The sequence below is a fragment of the Chinchilla lanigera genome, unplaced genomic scaffold, assembly GCF_000276665.1.
Source record: "Chinchilla lanigera isolate Chin_1 unplaced genomic scaffold, ChiLan1.0 scaffold00051, whole genome shotgun sequence".
Lineage (NCBI taxonomy): Eukaryota > Metazoa > Chordata > Mammalia > Rodentia > Chinchillidae > Chinchilla > Chinchilla lanigera.
This window is the reverse complement of record NW_004955452.1, coordinates 48,778-68,303: the sequence shown is the minus strand read 5'-3', so window position 1 is coordinate 68,303 and position 19,526 is coordinate 48,778. Positions and strand designations below refer to the sequence as shown.

At 50.8% G+C, this 19,526-nt stretch overlaps 1 protein-coding gene across 2 annotated transcripts in view; it reads left to right on the top strand.

Moving 5' to 3' along the window:
- The window catches only part of Capzb (capping protein (actin filament) muscle Z-line, beta), a 134,061-nt gene that overhangs the window by 100,211 nt on the left and 14,324 nt on the right, over positions 1–19,526 (top strand). For both annotated transcript variants that reach the window (XM_005394658.2, XM_005394657.2), the window contains exons 5-6: positions 17,825–17,966; positions 18,428–18,544. In XM_005394658.2, the coding sequence (XP_005394715.1) occupies positions 17,825–17,966; positions 18,428–18,544 (259 nt within the window). The remainder of the gene's footprint in view (positions 1–17,824; positions 17,967–18,427; positions 18,545–19,526) is intronic.

The following is a 19,526-nucleotide window of genomic DNA, read 5'->3' as shown; positions in this document are numbered from 1 at the left end:
GGTACTGGGAACTGAACTCACGACCTTGTGCTTGCCAGGCAGGCGCTTTGCCGCTGAGCTAAATCCCCAGCCCCTGCAGTCAGTTTCATACCAGCAATAACAGCCGGTGGTGACAGAGAGTGTACCATGGTCTTCCCTCTCTCTTTAAAATGACCCTAAAGGGAAGGATCATCTCCTTTTGGAAATGAGTTCCCAGGTTCAGAAAGGCAAAGTAGCTTACCCAAAATCCCTAGCCAGGAAGCTGTAGAACTGGGGCATAAAACCATCCTTACCCAACACTAGAGCCAAAAGTGTGTTTGCCGGCATTTGAGTGCCTCCCATGAGTTAGGTGCTCACGAAGCACTGGAGATTCCACCTCTTACGTGGCCTACAAGTTCCCTGCCCTCAGCGGACTTCCACGGGAGGACCAGGGATAGACACTGAAGTCTTAACTGGACATGTCAGTGCTGGTGGGTATCAGGATCAGCATGACTTGCTGCCCTAAGTTGCTCTGGAGGAGCAGCACCAGAGCTGGGAACTGACAAGCAGAGGCTTACGGCACAGCTGGCGCCCCTGGACATGCGAACCTCTGTCAGCCAGCAGGGCACACTTTCAGTCTCTGTGAAAATGGAAATCTGTTGGGAAATAGATAGCTTTAAAAGTTCCTCGCAGGCCATCCAGAGTGCCCCAGGGAGGACTGCCTGCTCTTCCCGCTAGTGTGAAGTGCCGGTGGGCAGCCCCCGCCCCGCAGTGTGCACCAGGCTTCCATGCGCTGAGGGGCTGAGCTACCCCCTTGTGCTTCCCCCACATCCAGCAAGCTGCCCAGCCTTGCTCCTTGTTCTTCCCAGAGGTTGCCTTCCGTGTGGGGATTTTCCTTCTTCTTTTTCATTGGCTTGCATGTTTTGATTCACTGGGGAGGGTGGTTCTGATTTTTTTTAATGGAAACCCATTTTTGGGGGAGTTTTATTCCTCAGTGAAATGATTTGGACACAGTGCCCATTTCCCTTATTCTCTCTCTCGGTCTTGTCCCAAGGTTGTATCTGTAAGGATACTTGGCCGTGCCTCCTGACAGGTTTCATGAGCCCGTTATCATTAAAAACTCTTCACTCAGCCCTTACGGTAACTGTTGCCACTTAACAGATGATGAAACGAAGGCTGAGAAGTGCCCCGGATGGTTGACACAGCTGGGAGGCACAGAAGCTGTGACTCAGCTCCTCACCTTCTCTTCTGCCTCTTGGGAAGGCCTCCCCTGCCTGGGAAGAAGTCCTGTGTTAAGTCTCAATGACCCATATTCCTGTGGGCTGTGACTTGACCACAATCTGCTCTGAAGGTGGATTCACCTTGAGAATTAAGAGGGGTGGCAGGTCCGTCCTTGCCTCTGGTGGGGGATCATTGTACACACCCCAATCCCTAAGGTCTGTGCCAGTGTGAACATCCCCAGCACATCAGTGTGCCACTCACCAGGAGAACGGAGGGGAGGAGAGCACCCGGGCGTCAGTGGCATGCACAGAAGAGGCAGGGAGCCCTTTATTCTCTCTTGTGCGGGTGCAGCAAGGCCACATTCTGGCGACGTGAGAGGAAACACAGGGCAGCAGAGGGATGGCACTTGAAGCTGTCATTGCAGACACCAGCGTCCTGAGTGACACCACCCACTGTGATCAGGGTGCTGAGGCCTGCTCCCAAGGCCACACTGAGGGGCTTCCCCAGCTGGACCACACAGGCTGAACCACCCCATTTCTGGGCTTAAAAGTTACAAAAACATCTCTTTTTGCTTTTTGTGTTTTAAATATCTTGATATGGTGCTCACCACCAGAAGCTCCATCCTCGGAGTGCTCTTGGGAGATTGTTGTTGGATATGTTGTAGCCTTGAGAGACCTGGAACCTGAGTTCTTTCCCCCCAGGTTTTGGAGCAGAGGCCTGCTTTGTCTAGGAGCCCTTGAGTGACACTAGCTGGGGGCAGCAGGTCATACCTTCCTGCCTTTTGTCCCTGTCCCTCCCCACCATTGTCCCATGCCCATGAGAAAACCCACTTGTCACCCTGTGAATGAAGCCACAGGCCTCTTCCACGAATTCTCCCACCTACCTTCCTTTTTGCCTTGGCAACTAGGGGCAGGCAGAGTCCCTCTCGGGAGGAGGTGCCGCACCCCATGCCACGTGAGGCCTGTTTGCTGCAGTTACTCTGGGCTGCTGCATGAGGGGCCAGGAAGATGGCCTGTGTGCCAGTGCTGGTGGGTGATGCTCGGGTGCTCAGGCAGACCCACCCCTGCCAGAAAGAAACGGCACCACCTCCGGAGCCAGACAAATACTACATTGTCCCTGGGAGAGGGCAGGTGAGCAAGGCTGCTGCTCCCGGGAAGAGCAAACCTGGTCTTTCCTGGTCTTTCAGTCCCTGGGTCCTGTTAAAGCGCAGCATTAAAACTGTGTTTGGCTCATACCGCTCCACCACCCACCCATCAAATAACTGAAAGCTGCCAGACGCCAGCCGTCTGGGGTCACAGTCCTCCCGTGGGGCATGCTGGGTTGTTGTGAACTTTCAGGGAGCTTTTGGTTTGTGGCCTAAACATCTCCATATACTGGGAAGGCCACCCTGGGCTTGCTCAACAGAGATGTGACAAACACACAGCAAACAAAGCCAGAGGCCTCAGACACCCTGCCCTTGCTAATTCAGGGGATCAGCAGACCTGTCCCTGGAAGCACTGGGTTCCGTCTCTGCTCATAACCTGTGAGCCCGTTAGCCTTGTCCTTCCTTCCTCCTTGAAGCCTTAAAAGATGAGTAGAAGGAGACAGCAGTGAATGTGAGGAGGCCTGGAGCTGAAACGAGAGCCAGGCCAGGCGGCCCCAACCCACACCAGCCCAGACATGGGGAGCACTCGGTCTCCACAGAAGGTTCTTGCCACAAGAGAAAAGATCCTATTCACAAGACCCTGAGGGAAGGCTGTATTCTATCCTCGGGCCCTGGCTTTGATCCCTGGGTCTGTGAAGACCTTGACTTTGCAGGGAGTAGGAGTTAATCAGCCGCACGTGGAATCAGTGTGGTCCGCGTGGCGGGGCTGGGGCCGGGATGGCTGGCTCGCCGGCCCTCTGGCTTCTGACTTCTCTGGGGCATGGCACCCCCCGCCGCCCTGTGCATAGCATTTCTGAATTATGGACTAAAAGGGCCAGCAATTGGGAGTGTGGCTCATTGCCCACCATAGGCAGAAGGTGAGTAGAAGCCCGGGGAGCTGAGTGCTGTGTGTCCTATGTAATTTCCTGTGAAGCCGCCAGTTCCTAGATGTCCCTGCTGCACACATGCGTGTGCACACACACATGCGTGCGCATGCACACACACACACCTCCCACATGTATCAACTCTCTTTGCCATTCTGAGGCAGCCTAAAGTGATCACACGCGTCCTTTTGCCACGAGACTGTCAAGCATTGATAGCATGACCCAAACAGCTCAGTTTTTAGATTAAAACGAGCCACTTTACAGAGAATGCGTGGAAGATGATAGGCCCATTTTGCTAGTAAGTACAGGGCGTGGGTAAGGGCATCACCTACTCCAAGTCATCTTGAGTTTTGCCACCTGTCCTGGTTCACCAGTACCTTGGCTGTTCTCATTCCTCTCTCCCAAGCCCAAGAGGGCTTTCCCCGTTTGAGTGGTAGCCCAGGCTTGGTGTAGGAACCATAAGCACTGAGGTAGGGAAGTCAGGAAAGGGAGCAGAGACTTGTTGGGGGCTGGTTCATGGGCTGCTTGTTTAGGTCCAGTCCTGGTCTAGCTGCTCAGTTGCAAAACCTCATCACTGGACCCATGAGACTTTTTCTGGAGAGGTTCCTAGAACCTCTAGGTGCAGGCGAGCACTCACAGCTGCCAGAGAACTAGCTTGCTCGTGGGCAGGTCGAGCCACCATAGGACAGCTTGACTCCTGAGGTTTCTAGAGAAGATGAGAAACCTGCCCTGCTCTGGCTTTCATGTTGGGTCGCGCCTGGCCTCTGTCGGCCTGGGTTCTGCGAGAGACCAGATGTTCTAATGAAAAGGGCTGGCACCACTCTCTCCCAAAGATGATTAGTCCCATCTGCACCAGACGTCTTGCTCCGTGCACTGCAGTCCATGGCTCTTGGCTTGGAGCAGATAATACCTTCAAACATGCGGTTGCAATTTATTGGCCTATAAGTTAATTTTAGTGGGTGTGCAATTGATTGAAATCAAAACTTAATGAGGGCCAGAGTCGTCGGGGAGGTCAGTGGAAAAGCAGGGTGGGAGGGCATTTTGTGTTCTTCCTTGTTTGGGGCTTGAGATAATCTTCAAAAGCTTTAATTAGCTTTTCTAATGAACACTCTTTGTCTGGAAGAAGTTTACAGAGTGAAACAAGATTGGTGTCCCCATGGCAGTCCCAGAAGCCCATGGATCTCTCTCGGAGTGGCCAAGGTGCTTGGTGGCTGGGCCGCCCCAGGCTTTCTACCTGTTCTCCCCTTAGTGGGGCTGCTTTAGAACTGTGGCTGTCTTCACCCCTTCCACTTTCCATCTGTATCCTCTGATGATACTTGAGCATCTGTCGCCGAGGAAGGCCAGGACAGCCACCACTGTGTGTGAAGCTTGTTTCCTTAGTGCTCAGGGTCCCTGAAGCTGCATGGCCCAGCCCCAAGCCCTGGGCTCTTGGGGGCCACCCCTTACTCTGGACCTGAGCACCGAGTGTTTCTATCCTGTGGGGAATTGCAAATGGCAGGAGAGGCTTTCTAAGGAAGCCCTGAAGAAGTGTGGGAACAGTCACTGTGGCCTGGGGAGGGGCTTCCAAGTAGGCACACAGGAGCAAGTCTGGGGCCAGCCTACAGAATGGGGACGACCTTGGCTTTTAAAGGGATGTAGTTGGGGTATGCGAGGTAGCTTCCGTGAGCTAGGGGTGCTCAGCGAGGTCCTGTCATGAGTGCCCCACTGCTGCGATCCTTACATCCTGTGGCTGCTAGGCTGTTAGCCTTGTCCTGGTCATGCAGCAGTCACCTGTGTGGATGTGTCCTCTGCGTTTGTGACAGTGACACGGGGCTGCTTGTCCAGTGGACTTGGTGAGTTAGTGGCCAAGTGACGTGGCGACTGTATGAGAAGGCTGTGTGTCAGGTTGTGACCAGGCCACCTCCCACCTGGAGAGCGCAAGTGAGTCTGTCTGGAAAGTGGAGTTAATGGTCCCTACTCATCCCGCCCCCCTTGGAGCACATGAGGACACATGAGGCTCCCATCTGTGTGACTGTAGAGAAAACACTTTAAGGCCATCAACACGCATTTCCCATGAGCCTCTGAGGGACAGGCAGTGCACTGGCGCAGCTGTAGTACAGTTAAGCCGTCCTTACCCTCCTGAGGCTCCCAGGTGACAGGGCTGAAGAGGCACACACGGGAACAGTGAACAGACATGTCGACAGTGCCCTCACCAGGCAGGAAGTGTTATGAAGGGCCAAGGCAGGCCCCCTGGGAACAGAGAACAGAGGGGCTATGCTGCAGATGAGGGCAGCTGAGGACACTGATCTGGGGGACTACAGCACTTTGCCTTGTACAGATAAGTGCTGGCTGAGCAGCCGGAGACTGCTGTCAGGGCGGCCTTGGCTGGCATCCGGGAACTTGACTTCAAGAGACTTCCTACTGTTCTCTGATGAGAACCTCTCACAGCGCACGAACTTTGTGTTTAAACACTGCGATATGTGCTGAATTCCTGCTTTCCTTCTGGAGTCTGAAGTTTTAATGCATGCTTAAATAAGTAAAACCTTGGCTGGGCATTACAGTGTGTACCTGACTCAGGAGGCTGAGGCAGGAGGATTGCAAGTTCAAGGCAACTTATTCTCAAAATAAAAGTAAATAAAGGGAGCTGGGGATGCAGCTGAGTCGTAGACCTCTTACCTAGTGTACATGAGGCTGTGGGTTTAATTCTTAGTACCAAAACATAAATAAGTAAAACCCTGTGCACCGAATCTCTAATGAGTCTCCCTCGGCTATTGCAGGTCTTGGCTCAGGAATTCGGTGTGTCTGGTGTGACCCTACATGGAGGGGTGAAGGAGCTTGCACATGGGTTCCTCGGCCTTCTCCCTGGGTGCTCCCACTGTAACATCTTGGCCATGAATACAGCTCTGTGATACTGTACAACTGCCTAGCACATCCTCAAGTCTTGGCACCCTTGGGCCCACGTAGCCATGTACCTGAGGCAGCTGTGGCAGTGCTTGGAGCAGTGGGGACTGCCTGGGCCTGGCCCTGAGATGGATCCACGCGGTTGTGATTGGCGAGTGAGTCCAGAGCAGGACATGGGCAGTGGGGAGAGGTGCACGGGCGTGCTGGGCACAGGCTTGGGGAGGCTTTCTGAAGAGTGCCCAGGGTGTGACTTCGAAGGCTGGGGCAGAGAGGCTGGAGACGGATTCTGACCTGTTGGCTAAGAGCTCAGTCTGGCGGGTGAAGCCCGCTAGTAAAGGCCAAGGGTTTTCTGCCGTCAGAAACACCAGCCCAGTTATCTTTAGTCTCTGGAGTCAGAGCCCCCAGGGAGTGGAGGAGCGCAGGGTATAGGCAGCTCTGGAGAAGGTGCAGGTGAGTCCTGGAGCTGGAGGGACCTTTGGGGACCCTCAGCCTGTCCCGTTACATAGGTCTTTGTCCTCCTTGCCCAAAAGTGGGAGTGTTTCCTGGATCTGAAGATCTCCAGAGGGACCCTGCAACGGTACCACTTGCTATGCTCTGTGGCCCAGGGACAGCAGGTGGAGACAGTGAGTTTTTCCTGGCTTTCAGTTGTCAGTGGTGTGATTAATACTTGGGTTTTAACAGGTATTATCTGTATCTTCAGCCATGTGCACAGAGGGCTTCTGAGAACATGCCTTGCCTGCCACGGGGCCCTGTGTGCCACAGCAGGCCACAGCCTGGCCATGCAAAAGTGCTGAGATCAGTTAGTGGGCATGGCCTGGTTGAATATGTTGTTGGTTGAGTGGGAAGCTGGGTCAGGAGAAGCCCTCTGGGCTTTTGGGGGAGTGGGTTGAGTTGGCTTCCTGCTCTCTCGTGACTCTGCTCTTAAGTGGGGGCATCTGCTGCAGTTTCCAGAGCCCCTGAAGAAGTCTGGAGGGGCTTGCCTATTGCCCCTTGCTGGGGACCCATGAGGAGCACCCTCTGCAGTCCCCTTCATCTGGCACCCTGAGGCTGAGGCTGCAGTCCAAGGATCGGTTGCCTTGGCATGCGCTGATTTTCATCTGCTAAAAGCAAATTAAATGGAAAACAGGAGTGTGTGGAAACCAAGTTTGTTTATAAACATGATTCCCCAAGTTGGCATCACAGTCTCTAATTCCTGCAGAATTCCTGGGTTCCCAAAACCATATGGTGCAGTCACACCTCAGTTCCTGCTGTTCTGTGTGCTGAGCTGTATTCATTAGCTTTCTGTCACTATGACAAAAATACCTAAAAACAACAACAACAACAACTCACAGGAGGAAAGATTTGTTTGGGCTTATGGTTTCAGAGGTTGCAGTCTATGGCCAGCCAGCTCTTTTGCTTTAGGTTTCTGACAAGGCAGAAATGCCATGGTGGAAGGACATAGTGGATGAAAGCTGCTCACCTCATGGGGGCCAGAAAGCAAAGAGACCCTGTGCTACGGGCTTCTTCCTGCCTCTGCTTTTTCATCCAGGCCCCACCTTATTAGATGGTACTGCTCACATTCAGGGTGAGTCTCACCCATCAGTTTGCTGTCCCGTGTGCCACAGACACGTCCTGAAACGTGCTTTCCCAATTTCCTAGGTGTTTCTCAGTCCAACCAGGTTGACAGTCGAAGTTAACCACCTCGTGGGATGAAACTTCTACTGAAACCAGGAAGCAGCTGTCTCCATGGTCAGGCCCTTGGTTCTACCACAACCCTGCACTCCCCTGTGTGGCGGGTTGCTTGTTAGAGTGTCAGAGATCCATGTCTTGCTAAGGCGCCTTCCCAGAATCCCCAGTGTGGGTCTTCAATGGGGTGTCCCAGCTTCCTGGTGGCCCAGTGACCTCCTTGCCTACTCTTCCTGCACCCTGAGGCAGCACATACACAATAGGGTGGGTTCATGTTGCATTTAATTTACAGGCCAAAGCCTTCCTGCACTCTGTGTCGTACCTCGCACCACAGCTGGACGTCTTATGAGGCCAAGCAGCCTGTCATCGGAATGAAACATGAGTCTTGGGGGCCAGCCACACCGGCCAGCCCCAGCTGCCCACTTCTCAGCTCTGTGACTTGGGCACATTCTGTGAAATAATATGTGCAAGGTCCTTGGCCCAGAATGACTCTTCACAAATAGCAGCTTTGTTACGATAGTGACACCTTCAAAGCCCTAAAGTCTTAACTGTTGACTTGTCACAAGGCGGGTTGACGCAGTCCATCCGCATTTCCTCGTGTCATCCACAGGAGCAAGGTGGTCACACTGGTTCTGCATGTGGTTGCTTCATCAGATCGCAAAGCCAGAGCCCAGGGCAGGTCTGTGGCCCCTCCAGCCACACCATTGTTTCCAAAGAGGCCTTCATTATTCCCCCCTTTAAGTAAAAAATAAAAACCCCATAAAAGGAAGCTATAAAGAGCTGCAGCCGTAGTCCAGATGTGCACTTCTAAGTGCAGCTGGCATTAAAGTCGCACATGCCTAAGCCCATTGGTATGTTTGCTCAGGGGGTCACTGCACCTGTGTGTGCTGGAAGGAATTTCCTCAGAATACCTAACTGCCCTGTGTCCACAGGCAGACTCTGGGACAAGTTCTGTAAGCTGTGGTAAAAACTGCTGGTCTCAACACACAAACAAGGCTGATTGGGTTTCAGCGTCAGATCTGGATGCGGCCAGCCCAAGGCCAAGTGTTGATCTTTCTCCGGTTGGTGCAGAGCCAAGTGCAGCCCCTGGGGCTGTGGGGATGGGGGCCGTGCTCACAGCATCTTGTTTCTGACGGGATACTTCCTGGGCAGCTCACAACATGTCGAGGCTGCCGTCTCCCCCTGCCCAGAGTGAAAGCCTGATGGAAATGGACAGACACCAAGGTGAGCCCTTCCAGTCCCTCACTTCCTTTCACATTCCTGCTGTCTCCAAGAGCTGGTTTGCAGATGCCTCCTTAAGTGGGAACCGGTACAACGAACATGAGGAAGAGAGCCCCGTGGTAGTTGTGGCTGTTTGCAACCCTCTGGCCTTTACCAGAGGTGTACCCATTGGGCAGCTCCCATGTCCTTGAGTTGGATGGGATGTGCCTATCTTCTCAGTAGTGGTTGTTTTGGAGAAATGTTGGCCTGGGCTGGCTGAGAGGTGGCCAGGCTTCACATGCTTCTTCCAAGCAAATTGGGGCATGCCCTCTTCTCCTGGGAAGGAGGTGAATTGTTCCCACCTGTGGATCTAGGTGCCTTTTTATGTCTGAGGATGTTGAGGATGACCAGCAAAAACAGACTGGTGCTGGTAACTGGGGATCTTGCTTTTTTTCTGCGGCTAGAAAGGAACAAAAAGGTGGTGGGCCAGAGCCTCAGCCCCTGGCAGTGCAGGACCGCTTCTGGGTTTTGTTCCCCTTCTGCTGTCAGTTGTGGAGCATGTGAGTTGCCTGTGTGACCTTGTCCTTGCCATGTCCACGCTCTGATTACAGCGAAAAGTGTCCCTCGTGACCATTTGTCACAAGCCTTGCTGCTGCTGTTTAGTGTGATCTCAGAAGCAGATGGACCATGCCCGTAAAGGAAGGATGCAGGGTTGAAAATGATGAAATCTGTGGAATCCTAAGACTTCGGACATTTTGAGGGGCAGTGTGGCTATCTTGGCACCAGATGCCTGAGGGGTCTTACTTGTTTTGGGTGTGCTGATTCACTTTGGACCCTTCAGCTAGTATTCCAGCCAGCCTGCCGCATCTCCTTCCTCCCTCTCGCCCTCAGTCAGCCTGGCAGGTCTCCTGCCTCCAGTCAGGCTGTAGGCGTTCCCATCTTGGTTCCACTCCAACTTGACAGAAACACCGTCCAGGGCCCTGCCTAGTGGGCATCAGTTTCCCTACTGAGGCCTTCACTCTGGCCTCTCGCCTCTTTCTAGAAAGCCTTGAAATTTTCTAGGGCAGAGAACTGGTCCACATGATGTAGAGCTCAGTTTTCTTCTTTGTGTTGTCTCTTCCTTTCACATGTAGTCAGAGGCCTAAAGGCCTCAGTGAAAGGGTGGCCTGGATATAGGACATGGATGGCAGCGGATTCAGAATCTAAAAGATGAGCCAAAACAGTGAAGCTATATCTGTGAGAATGATGCATAACAGATTTCAATGGAGGTTGATTGTCTCAGATCTGGTCTACCAAGTACTCACGTGTAGGATGTGACAGATAATCTGTGTTAGTTACCTTTCCATTGCTGGGACAAAACACCTGACACTCTCAACTTAAAGGAGCAGTTGTTTCAGCTCACAGCTTCTGAGCTCTCAGTCCATGGTCAGCTAACTCCAACAGAAACATCATGGTGGAAGGGTGTGGTGGAGGACAGCTGCTCACCTCGAAGTATCTGGGAAGCAGAGAGTGGGGGTAGAGCCCAAGAGAGAGGAAAGGAAGGACCAGGGACAAGATACATCTTTCAAGTGGGGCATGGTTGGCACATGCCTATAATCTCAGCACTCAGAGGCTGAGGCAGGAGGATCCCAAGTTTGACCCCAGCCTGGACTGTTTAGACCTTATCTCAAAACTAAAACTCTAAAAAAGACCTTGGGTTTAATCACCAGTACTGGAGTAGGGGCAGGGAGGCTCTAGCTCAGTGTAAAGGCCCTAAGTTCAATCTCTAGTACCCACCCTGCCAGCTCCCCCCAAAAATGGCACCTTCTGAGCTATGCTGCCAGTGACCTCCTTCCTCCAGTTGCTCCCCAGCTCCTAACAACACATTCAGCAGACTTAATCCATTGATGAGGTCAGCACCCTTGTAATCCATTCTCTTCTCTAGGCGCTGCCTCTGAACATAGCTGCACTGGGATCAAGCCCTCAATACAAGGAGTCCTTGGGGACACTTCATACTTAAACCATCACACAATCCATGGCAACACATGAGGAAGTGTATTCCATCTGAGATGACCACATGCTGTGTGTGTGCCAGTGTGGCAAGGTGTGACTGTGGAGGACTGGCTGGGCCACAGCTGTGATGAAAGGACAGCCTGTGCCAGGCCGTGTACTGATCTCCACAAGGTGCTGGTTAACACGCCTGGGGCACTGCTTTTCCTTCTACTTTAGGAAGGACATTGGCGACCTTGGGAATGTTGAAGAGGCAGATGAAGTACAGGGACTTCATATCATGTCTTAGAAAGAATCATATAAAGATAGGAAGGCCAAAAAAGAAAAATTTGGGCATATATGATAGCCAGCTTTACATCTTGGAAAGAACCATATGAGGAAGGGGCATTAGATTTTTGTTTTGTGTGGCTCTAGAAGGCAGAAAGTTTTTGCTAAAGTCTAGAGAGCTGCCTGAATTGTTCTAAAGAGAACTCTTCCTATTAGGAATGCAGTGAGTTCCCTGTCACTACAGGTATTTAAGCTAAGCTTTGACGGATACTTCATTAAGATGTTCAAGCCAGGCATGGTGGTATGTGCCTGAAATCCCAGCACTCAAGGTAGCCGAGACAGGAGGATTGCGAATTCCAGCCCAGCCAAGGTAACTAAATGACTGAGATCCTGTCTCAAAATAAAAACAAAATGGGCTGGGATGTAGCTCAGTGCAAAGGCTCTGGGCTCAATCCCCAATACAAAAAAGGGGGAAGGGGTATTCAGAACCTGCCTTTGTGGTGCTCAGGGTCTACCTCATTCAGGCCACCAGACCCTGGGGGCAATAGAGGGATGTCACAGCTGGGAGAGATCCTGTAGCCAGGTTTTTAAAATTTTAGTGATGGAAAAATGGTCTTTGGCACCACATTAGTACCATATTAATATTCTTGATCTTCTTGGCTTTACTTAATAAATAGCCAGTTGTAGAAGAAAACCCCCACCCAGCATCCCTAGGAATCCATTTCTCGTGCCCCACACTTGTCTGTGTGTGGGGGACTGTGGGTCTGTGTTGGCATCACAGATGCCTTGGCCCAGAGGTTCAGGTCTGCCAGAGTCTCCTGGGCCAAGCCCAGTCCCATGACAGTGGCCCAGCTAGGTAGCTGCTGGAAGGACACCGCTCAGTGAAGCCCATAACCTCAGCTTTTGTTTCTTGGCCAACACTAGAAAGTACTCTCCCAGCAGGTCTGTCCTGGCTTGGCTCTTCTGTGAAGAGTTGTAGCATGTGACTCACTACCTGTTGGGAGCCTTTTATTCAGCCTGGAATGCAGCCACTGTCCCAGGAGGCAGTCTGAAGGAAGGCATGTAGGCCAGCTTCCAAGGCCACTGCAGCCCGTCTCCCCATTATGTTTGGAGCCTGGTGTCAGCCAGGCCTGGGTGTCAAGTAAGTCATAGTTACAACTCAGGTTCCCGAAACTAGTTTCCATCCAGGGTCTTTGTACACACCTCAGCTTCAAACACTCCATAAAGCTTTGTTGTGGGAGAGGGACATTCAGGGAGAAGCAGCCTAGAACTAACTAGAGGAGGATTATAGATACTCTGGACTTTGAACTCATCCAGGTTCAGGGATCTTATGGTGGAGGATAAACTCAACCAGATGCTTACCTACGATTGACTAGGCTGGTAAAAAGCAGCCCTGTCCAGGCATCTTGCCCTTTGGTCCTTGCTCATCTGATAACAGAGGCATCCCTAGAAATAATCCTGGAATTACCGTTCCAACCCCAAGTAGTTCCATTGCCTTAGTCCCAGCTATCTGAATCCTCTGCAGGTCCTTTGGCCTTAGCAAACGTTCACCTTTGCCAGGAGTCACCAGTACAATTTGTTGACAGTTTGCAAACAGGTGATTCTAGGCTTTTTATTTGGGTCACTGTCGTTCTACCCACTGGATGTCCTGGAGCTGTCTGAGGCCTCACCACTTTGTGTTCAACCCTTGTCCACGGTGACTTCTGTGCAGTCTCCTGAGATTGCCACCCTGCTACTGGAGTGTCTTGACTTGAAAGATAGTTTTGCAGGATACATCAATCTGGGCTGGAGGTTGTTGTCTTTTAGAGCTTGAAATACTTCACTCCAAGCTCTCCTTGGCTTGTGGGTTTGTGTTGAGAAGTCTGCTGTGATTCTGATGGGCTTTCCTTTATAGGTGCTTTTCTGCATAGGTTTCTTTTCTCTAACAGCTTTTAGTAGTCTGTTCTTGTGTTATTTCTGGAATCTTGACTATTATATGCCTTGGTGTAGAGGGTGTGTTGATTTGAGCAGGGTGTTCACCATCTTGACCCATGTGTGTTGAGTTCAGCCCCAGGCTGCCCAGCTTCCCACTCACAGGAGACCCACGCAAAGCCCATGCTTCCATCCTCGGGCCTCCAGTTTGGCACATGTTCTCTGCGCTGCCCCCATGACTGGAAACCCTGCTGCTGCAACTCTGGGCTTTCCCTCCCAAGCCCAGTTGGCTGAGCTGTGGCTTTCAGTCCTGGGCCCATCCTCGCTTCCTGGAGAGCTGGGGATTTTGGAGTGGCCACGCCCAGGCAGAGCTCAAGGCAGGATGGCTTAATTCCCCTGTCGTCTGCTCTCCACTCTTGGCCACATTCGATCATTCATGGTGCCTTGCAGGGCCCAAGAGCAGGTCGCTGGCGACGGCAGAGCCACCTTATTGAAATAGTATGTTAGCATTTAAACAATATTAATACTATTTGACTCATTACATACACAAAGGCCAGTTAAAGTGCTTCCATGTGTGTGCTGTTAGTTCTGGCGGGTGACTTCTCGGATGGCTTCATGTGGTTTCAGACAACGTTTTAGCACATTCTTAAAATACCCACAAAAGCCTTTATGTAAAAACTCATAAATGTGAACCACATAAAAATTATTTTTTTTCCTTGTTTCATGTCATTATGATCAAAGTACAGTAGGTAAGAATAAATTTTCAAAATCTTGTTGAGGTCCCTCTTTAATTAATGCTTCACGCACAGAGTAAAACCATAAACTGTGTAACGGGGCAGGGGGCGTCTGCTCCCCCTGCAGTCACCGCTCACCTGACTGTGCAAGGAGCCCACCTGACGGGGCTCACCAGGGAGGCTGGTGCTTCTGGTGATTCCAGAGTGGCCCTTTCTAATCCCTCAGTCGTCGATCCTTTGTCTTGGAACATCACGTTAAGACTTGTGGCCGCTTACGTCCCTGGAGGTCCCTCTTGGCATGTGGAATACAAGTCCCTTCTTGAGTTGTTGTGGTGTTTGGGCCATGCCAGAGGAGGCCCCGTCCCAGCACGCCTGCCACGCCTCCGGAGGGAGCACTCCAATTCCTTCAGAGAAGAACACATTCAAAGTGAGGCCAGCGGCACTGCCTCTTAATTCCACTGCCATCATTTCTTTATTAAAAGTCAAATCAACTGTGAATTAGAGTTCTGCCGGATGGAATACTATCCCAGCTATTAAAAACGATTGTGGAGATCATGTGGCCCCATGGGAAAGTGATAATCATTAGGTGCCAGGTGAAAAAACACTGAACTCAACATAGTATCCGTTGTTGTGTTCATGATTACATAAAGATTAGGCCTCTGGACAAAGACTGGAAGGGATTTCAGAAAAATCAGATTTATGGAATATGTTGATTTATAGTATCATAGGCTATATTTTAAATTTTAAATTTTTTTTTAATGTTTTTCCCTGGATTTTTTTTTTTTTTTTTTTTAAAGAGTAGCCCACAGGAAGGTCGTAATTGGGCTTTCATTTTCACCTTCTTCCTCCCCACTTTGAAGCTTTAGGCCTGGTCGCATGGCCCATTAGGGTAGCCGAGGACAGCAGAGAGAAGCTGTCCAGGGCAGGAGCCCAGGCCACAGGGTGGGGCACTGGAGTAGAAACAGCCAGTTCCACCTTATAAAACCCTAACACCGATGCCTTATGTTTCTGGAAGAACATGAAGGTGGAGGACCAAGGGGCTCAATCTTAGGCCATCTGGTACTTTTGAACTGGTCATGGGGTAGTGTTAATGAGGACTGTCAAGCCACCGGCTCTCTTCCTAGTTCCCGTGCAGGGCAGCCTGACCTGCCTATCCAGTACCCCAGCACGCACGAGAGCGGCGCCACTGCAGCTGGTGAACATACGAAAATACCCTGGACTTCTGGCCTTCATTCCAGGATGGCCAGAAGGAATTATCACCCCAGCCTTTTTTGCCAGTGCGAGAACCGTCACCAGCAGGAAGGGTACCAGAAGGTTTGCTGTGGGTTGCTGTTCCCTCCAGCCTCCTAAGCTAGTACATGACCAAAAAGATTCGTGAGCCCGCCGGACTGTAGCACAGCTCTAATTTTGAGGTGATGATCTATCTCCACACATCCCAGGATAATTCAAGAATGGCCCAGCGTGTGCTCACACCCTATGGGGCTGGTCCACACCCAGATTGCTCTACAGAGAGAGGTGGGACCTTGGATTTTTAAATCAAAACACATCTTATCTCATCTTGGGTGGGAAAGTTTGGAGAGAATTCAGGTGAAGAGACATTATATTCCACTTTGCATCTTGGAGGGTGCAGGGTTGGCCAGTGCCTTGGCGTTCGCCCAGTATGGCCCGAGTGCTGGGCCCCACAGATGTCTGCCCATTCCTGCATGCTTTTTCTCCCATGGTCCTGCACTGTTGCATCTGTCCGGAGCCAGGCCCCATGCCACTCTGCGTCTGGCTTCTCGACACTTAGAGCAGATGCTCATGGTGCTTGCCCCTGCCAGTGGGAGGCAGGGTGTGAATCCGCTTCGACGGCTTAATCACAGTGGGCGTGTGGGATGGAGAAGGGGATGGGACAGTCCTGCAGCAGAGGACTGGCCCCCGTCTACCGTAGGAATCTTGCAGGGATGGGGTAAGGTAGCCAGCCTAAGCAGCAAGCCCCCTTGGGAACTCTGTGGTCTTCAGTGAATTAGGGCAAGGAGATAAAATAGCTTTGGCACCCTGCTATGTCAGTGTGTCTGTGGAGCAGGGGCTGCTTCCTTCTGATGGATTGCGTTACACTTTGGCGTATATCATGTACTGACCTAATTTTTTTTTTTTTTTTAGTTTGAAATAATTTTAGACTTTGAGTAAAATTGCAAACACAGTGTAATGGGCCCTAAGAGTGTGCAGGGGGTTGGTTCCAGGACCCTGTGTGGAAACCAAAGTCCTCAGGTGCTCAAGGCCCTTACAGAAAATGCCATCATAATTTCACATGACCTGTGCATGTCCCCTGTTACTATAAATCATCTCCAGGGTACTTAGAATACCTAACACAGTGCAACTGCTATGTAAATAGTTCATTGTGTGTGTGTGTGTGTGTGTATAAATATATAAAATTTTTTTAGAGTAGGAAGAATATATTGAGACAAAGAAAGCTTTTTTTTTGGAGACGGGGTCTCACTATGCAGTTCAGGCTGACCTTGAGCTCACTTTGTAGCCCAGGCTGGCCTCGAACTCGAAACGATCCTCCTGCCTCAGCCTCCTGAGTACTGGGATTACAGGCGTGCGCCACCATGCCCAGCAAGAAAGCTTTTTAAGAGGGACAGAAGGGGGCCTGGAAAGTGGGTTGCCCCGTTAATACTGTATTATTCAGGGAATAATAACCAGGAAAAAACCTGTACGTGTTCAGTACAGATGCATGCTTTTTCCTGAATATTTTCAACTCAAAGGTGGTTAAATTCAAGGATGTGGAACCTCTAGATACAGAGGAACAATTATACGAAGAATTCTTATCCACCCTTCATCCGTGCTCTCTTAAATACTGAAATTTACCCTGTGTATGTGTTTCATTATAGAACAGCTCTATTGGGATATCATCCACAGAAATATGTTAATTTTTAGTGCTTAATATAAAAAACAACAGTAATCATCTGTCAGGTAGCTTCTTTATTTTGCTTTTGTCTCTAAACTGTCAGATAAAGTAGGCATTGTCTGGACCTGTGGTCCAGGTTTTCACAGATGTTCCCTGGTCACTGCCCTTAGCTAATCATTGTCGGATAGGTGAGCGAGTGAGCAGAGATCATGGCTGGGGCCGCTTGGGCTGGCCCTCCAGCCCTGCTCCCACAGTGTACTTGCTGCATTGTTAATTCACGGCCTCCCTGGCGTCAGAGAGCCCCTGGACTATCGGGCAAAGAATACACTGGCCCTGAAAGAGTTGATTTTTCCAGAACTGTGGTCAGCTATTGATAAGAGTCTGAGATTCTGCATTAGCTCACTCCATTCCTGGAATCTCTACTCACAGCAGCCTCTGTCTATCACAACAATCCCCTCAGGTCCCTTAGGTCTTCAAGCCCAGCCTGCTGGCCTATTTTCCTGGCCTTTTCTTTCCCTCCACCATTTGATCATAACATGGAATCTTTCCACGTTGACTTGGGTCTGTGGAGAAGCTATGTAACCCATTGTTTCTGGCTAGGCTTTTTTAGCAAGTGACTAAAGGACCCTCAGGGGTCCTGATCCTCCTGGGATGGGTGGGTACTTGTTGCTATATTTTTCCATTTCCCCATTCAAATAGGAATCCCAAAAGGTAGAAATACTGACTAGAGTCATTTAAAATAATGATTACTCCAGTAGCAGTGGCTTCCAGTCATTGTCTGCTGTGTGTCACACACTGTGCCAGATCCTTTATCGGGGAAGAATCTGAAGGCCAGAGGAGCTAGTGAGCTCACCAGAAACACAAAGCTCAAACTCAAATTTATATTCATGACCAAGCTCACACTCTTTCTGTTACCCCTAAAAATGCTGCATCTCACTCCCACCTGGAGGATGATGGGGACATAAAGATTAGGCCTAGAACCATTGCAGGTAGGGTCCTTAATCCCAGACAGATGTCTGGGTACGTCATTGCTAAATGACAGCCTGAGACCTTGTCTAAGATCTCTTAACATCTGATGGGCACATGGGCCTGTCTCTTGCAGGTATTTTGAAGGCGGCGTCTCATCTGTCTACCTCTGGGATCTGGATCATGGGTTTGCTGGAGTGATCCTCATAAAGAAGGCTGGAGATGGATCAAAGAAGATCAAAGGCTGCTGGGATTCCATCCATGTGGTAGAAGTGCAGGTACCGCCGCCCCAGCAGCTGGTGGCCCGGGCCTCCCAGTGCAGGTGCTAAGCCCACCAGTGAGCCCAGTCTCTAGCAAAGGTTTCTGCTGCAATACAAAGACCCCTGCTGATTCCTCCAAATCCATTTGGAGAAATACGAGGCTGCAGTAGTCAGTGTTAATAAAGATCCCAAAAGAACTTAACATATGGGATTGTAGATTCTGCCCCTTTAAAAACCATTGAGGGGGGAGCAACAAGCTGTATTATGCATATATACCTGCTCCCCGAGATGATTGTAAATTGCATGTGCTAAAAACATATACAATAACAAACAAACAAACAATTGGGATTTTTAAGGGAGGTAATGTTGTGGTGATGCCTTAGGAAAGGACCTGTTAGAATGGCCTGAATTGAAGATGCCCAAGGCTGTCCTCAGCCCACATTGCTCTGCAGGTTCTGATCTCTGCCTCATCCCCCTAGGAGAAGTCCAGTGGCCGCAATGCCCATTACAAGTTGACCTCCACAGTGATGCTCTGGCTGCAGACCAACAAATCCGGCTCGGGCACCATGAACCTCGGAGGCAGCCTCACCAGACAGGTAAAGTTCATGTTCCCGGCCACTTGCCTGTGTCCACAGGTGACAGCCTCAGAGCTGACCTTCTGCGGTGATCATGTTGGCCAGCTGTAAATCTGCCATCTGTGGGGGCTTTGTGTTTCAGATAGTGCCCTCTGCGCCACACATAGTTGTAAACACTTCCCTGCTATAGCAGGACACGGTGACTGCAGGCTTGGCCATGGTTTCTTCCCACTCTGCAGGGCCGGCCACAGCCCTCCACTGCAGGCTCAAGCAGCGCCCCAGGATGCAGTGCCGCGCTGTTTGCCCTCCTGTAGCCAAGACCACCATCAGGCCAAGCCAGCTCGCCCTTCTGTGAGCCACTCATCTGCATCTCAGGGTCCCTGCACTGGGCTGTCTCAGCCCAGTCTGAGGACCAGCCTCAAATCAAGAGCGCTTACCAGAAATGCTAAAATATTGGACCCCACTCAGACCAGTCCACTCAGGATCTACATTTTAATGAAATTCTCCCAGCAGTTCTGTGTGTACATTAAAACTGAAGACCCGTTTCTCCTACCCATCTTATCCTTGGGTATCACTAGCTACCAGGCTCCTAATGTCCCTTCGAAGCATCTAAGCTGCTTTAAGACCCTTGCTACCCTATCCAGAAGGAAGCTCATGTTTAAGACCTTGACCCCTCCGAGACCCCATACACACCCTTTCCTCAAGAGGCCTTCATCTTCTGGCAGAAAGCTTTAAGTAAAGGGGAAAGAGAAGGCACAGACCACCCAGTATATAGAGGCAGCACTTTGTCCTCAGGAGGGAGCCCACCTCCTTATGGCGCCCTGTCCCATCCTAGAATGCCTAGCTTTTAAATAATCACATTCCCTTAGTGTCAGAAGCTATTTTTTCTCAATAAAACAATTACACTTGGGTCTGAGACTGTGGCTCAGTGGCAGAGCTTTTGCCCAAAATGTGCAAGACTCTAGGTTTGATCCCCAGCACCACCAAAAAAAAAAAAAAAATG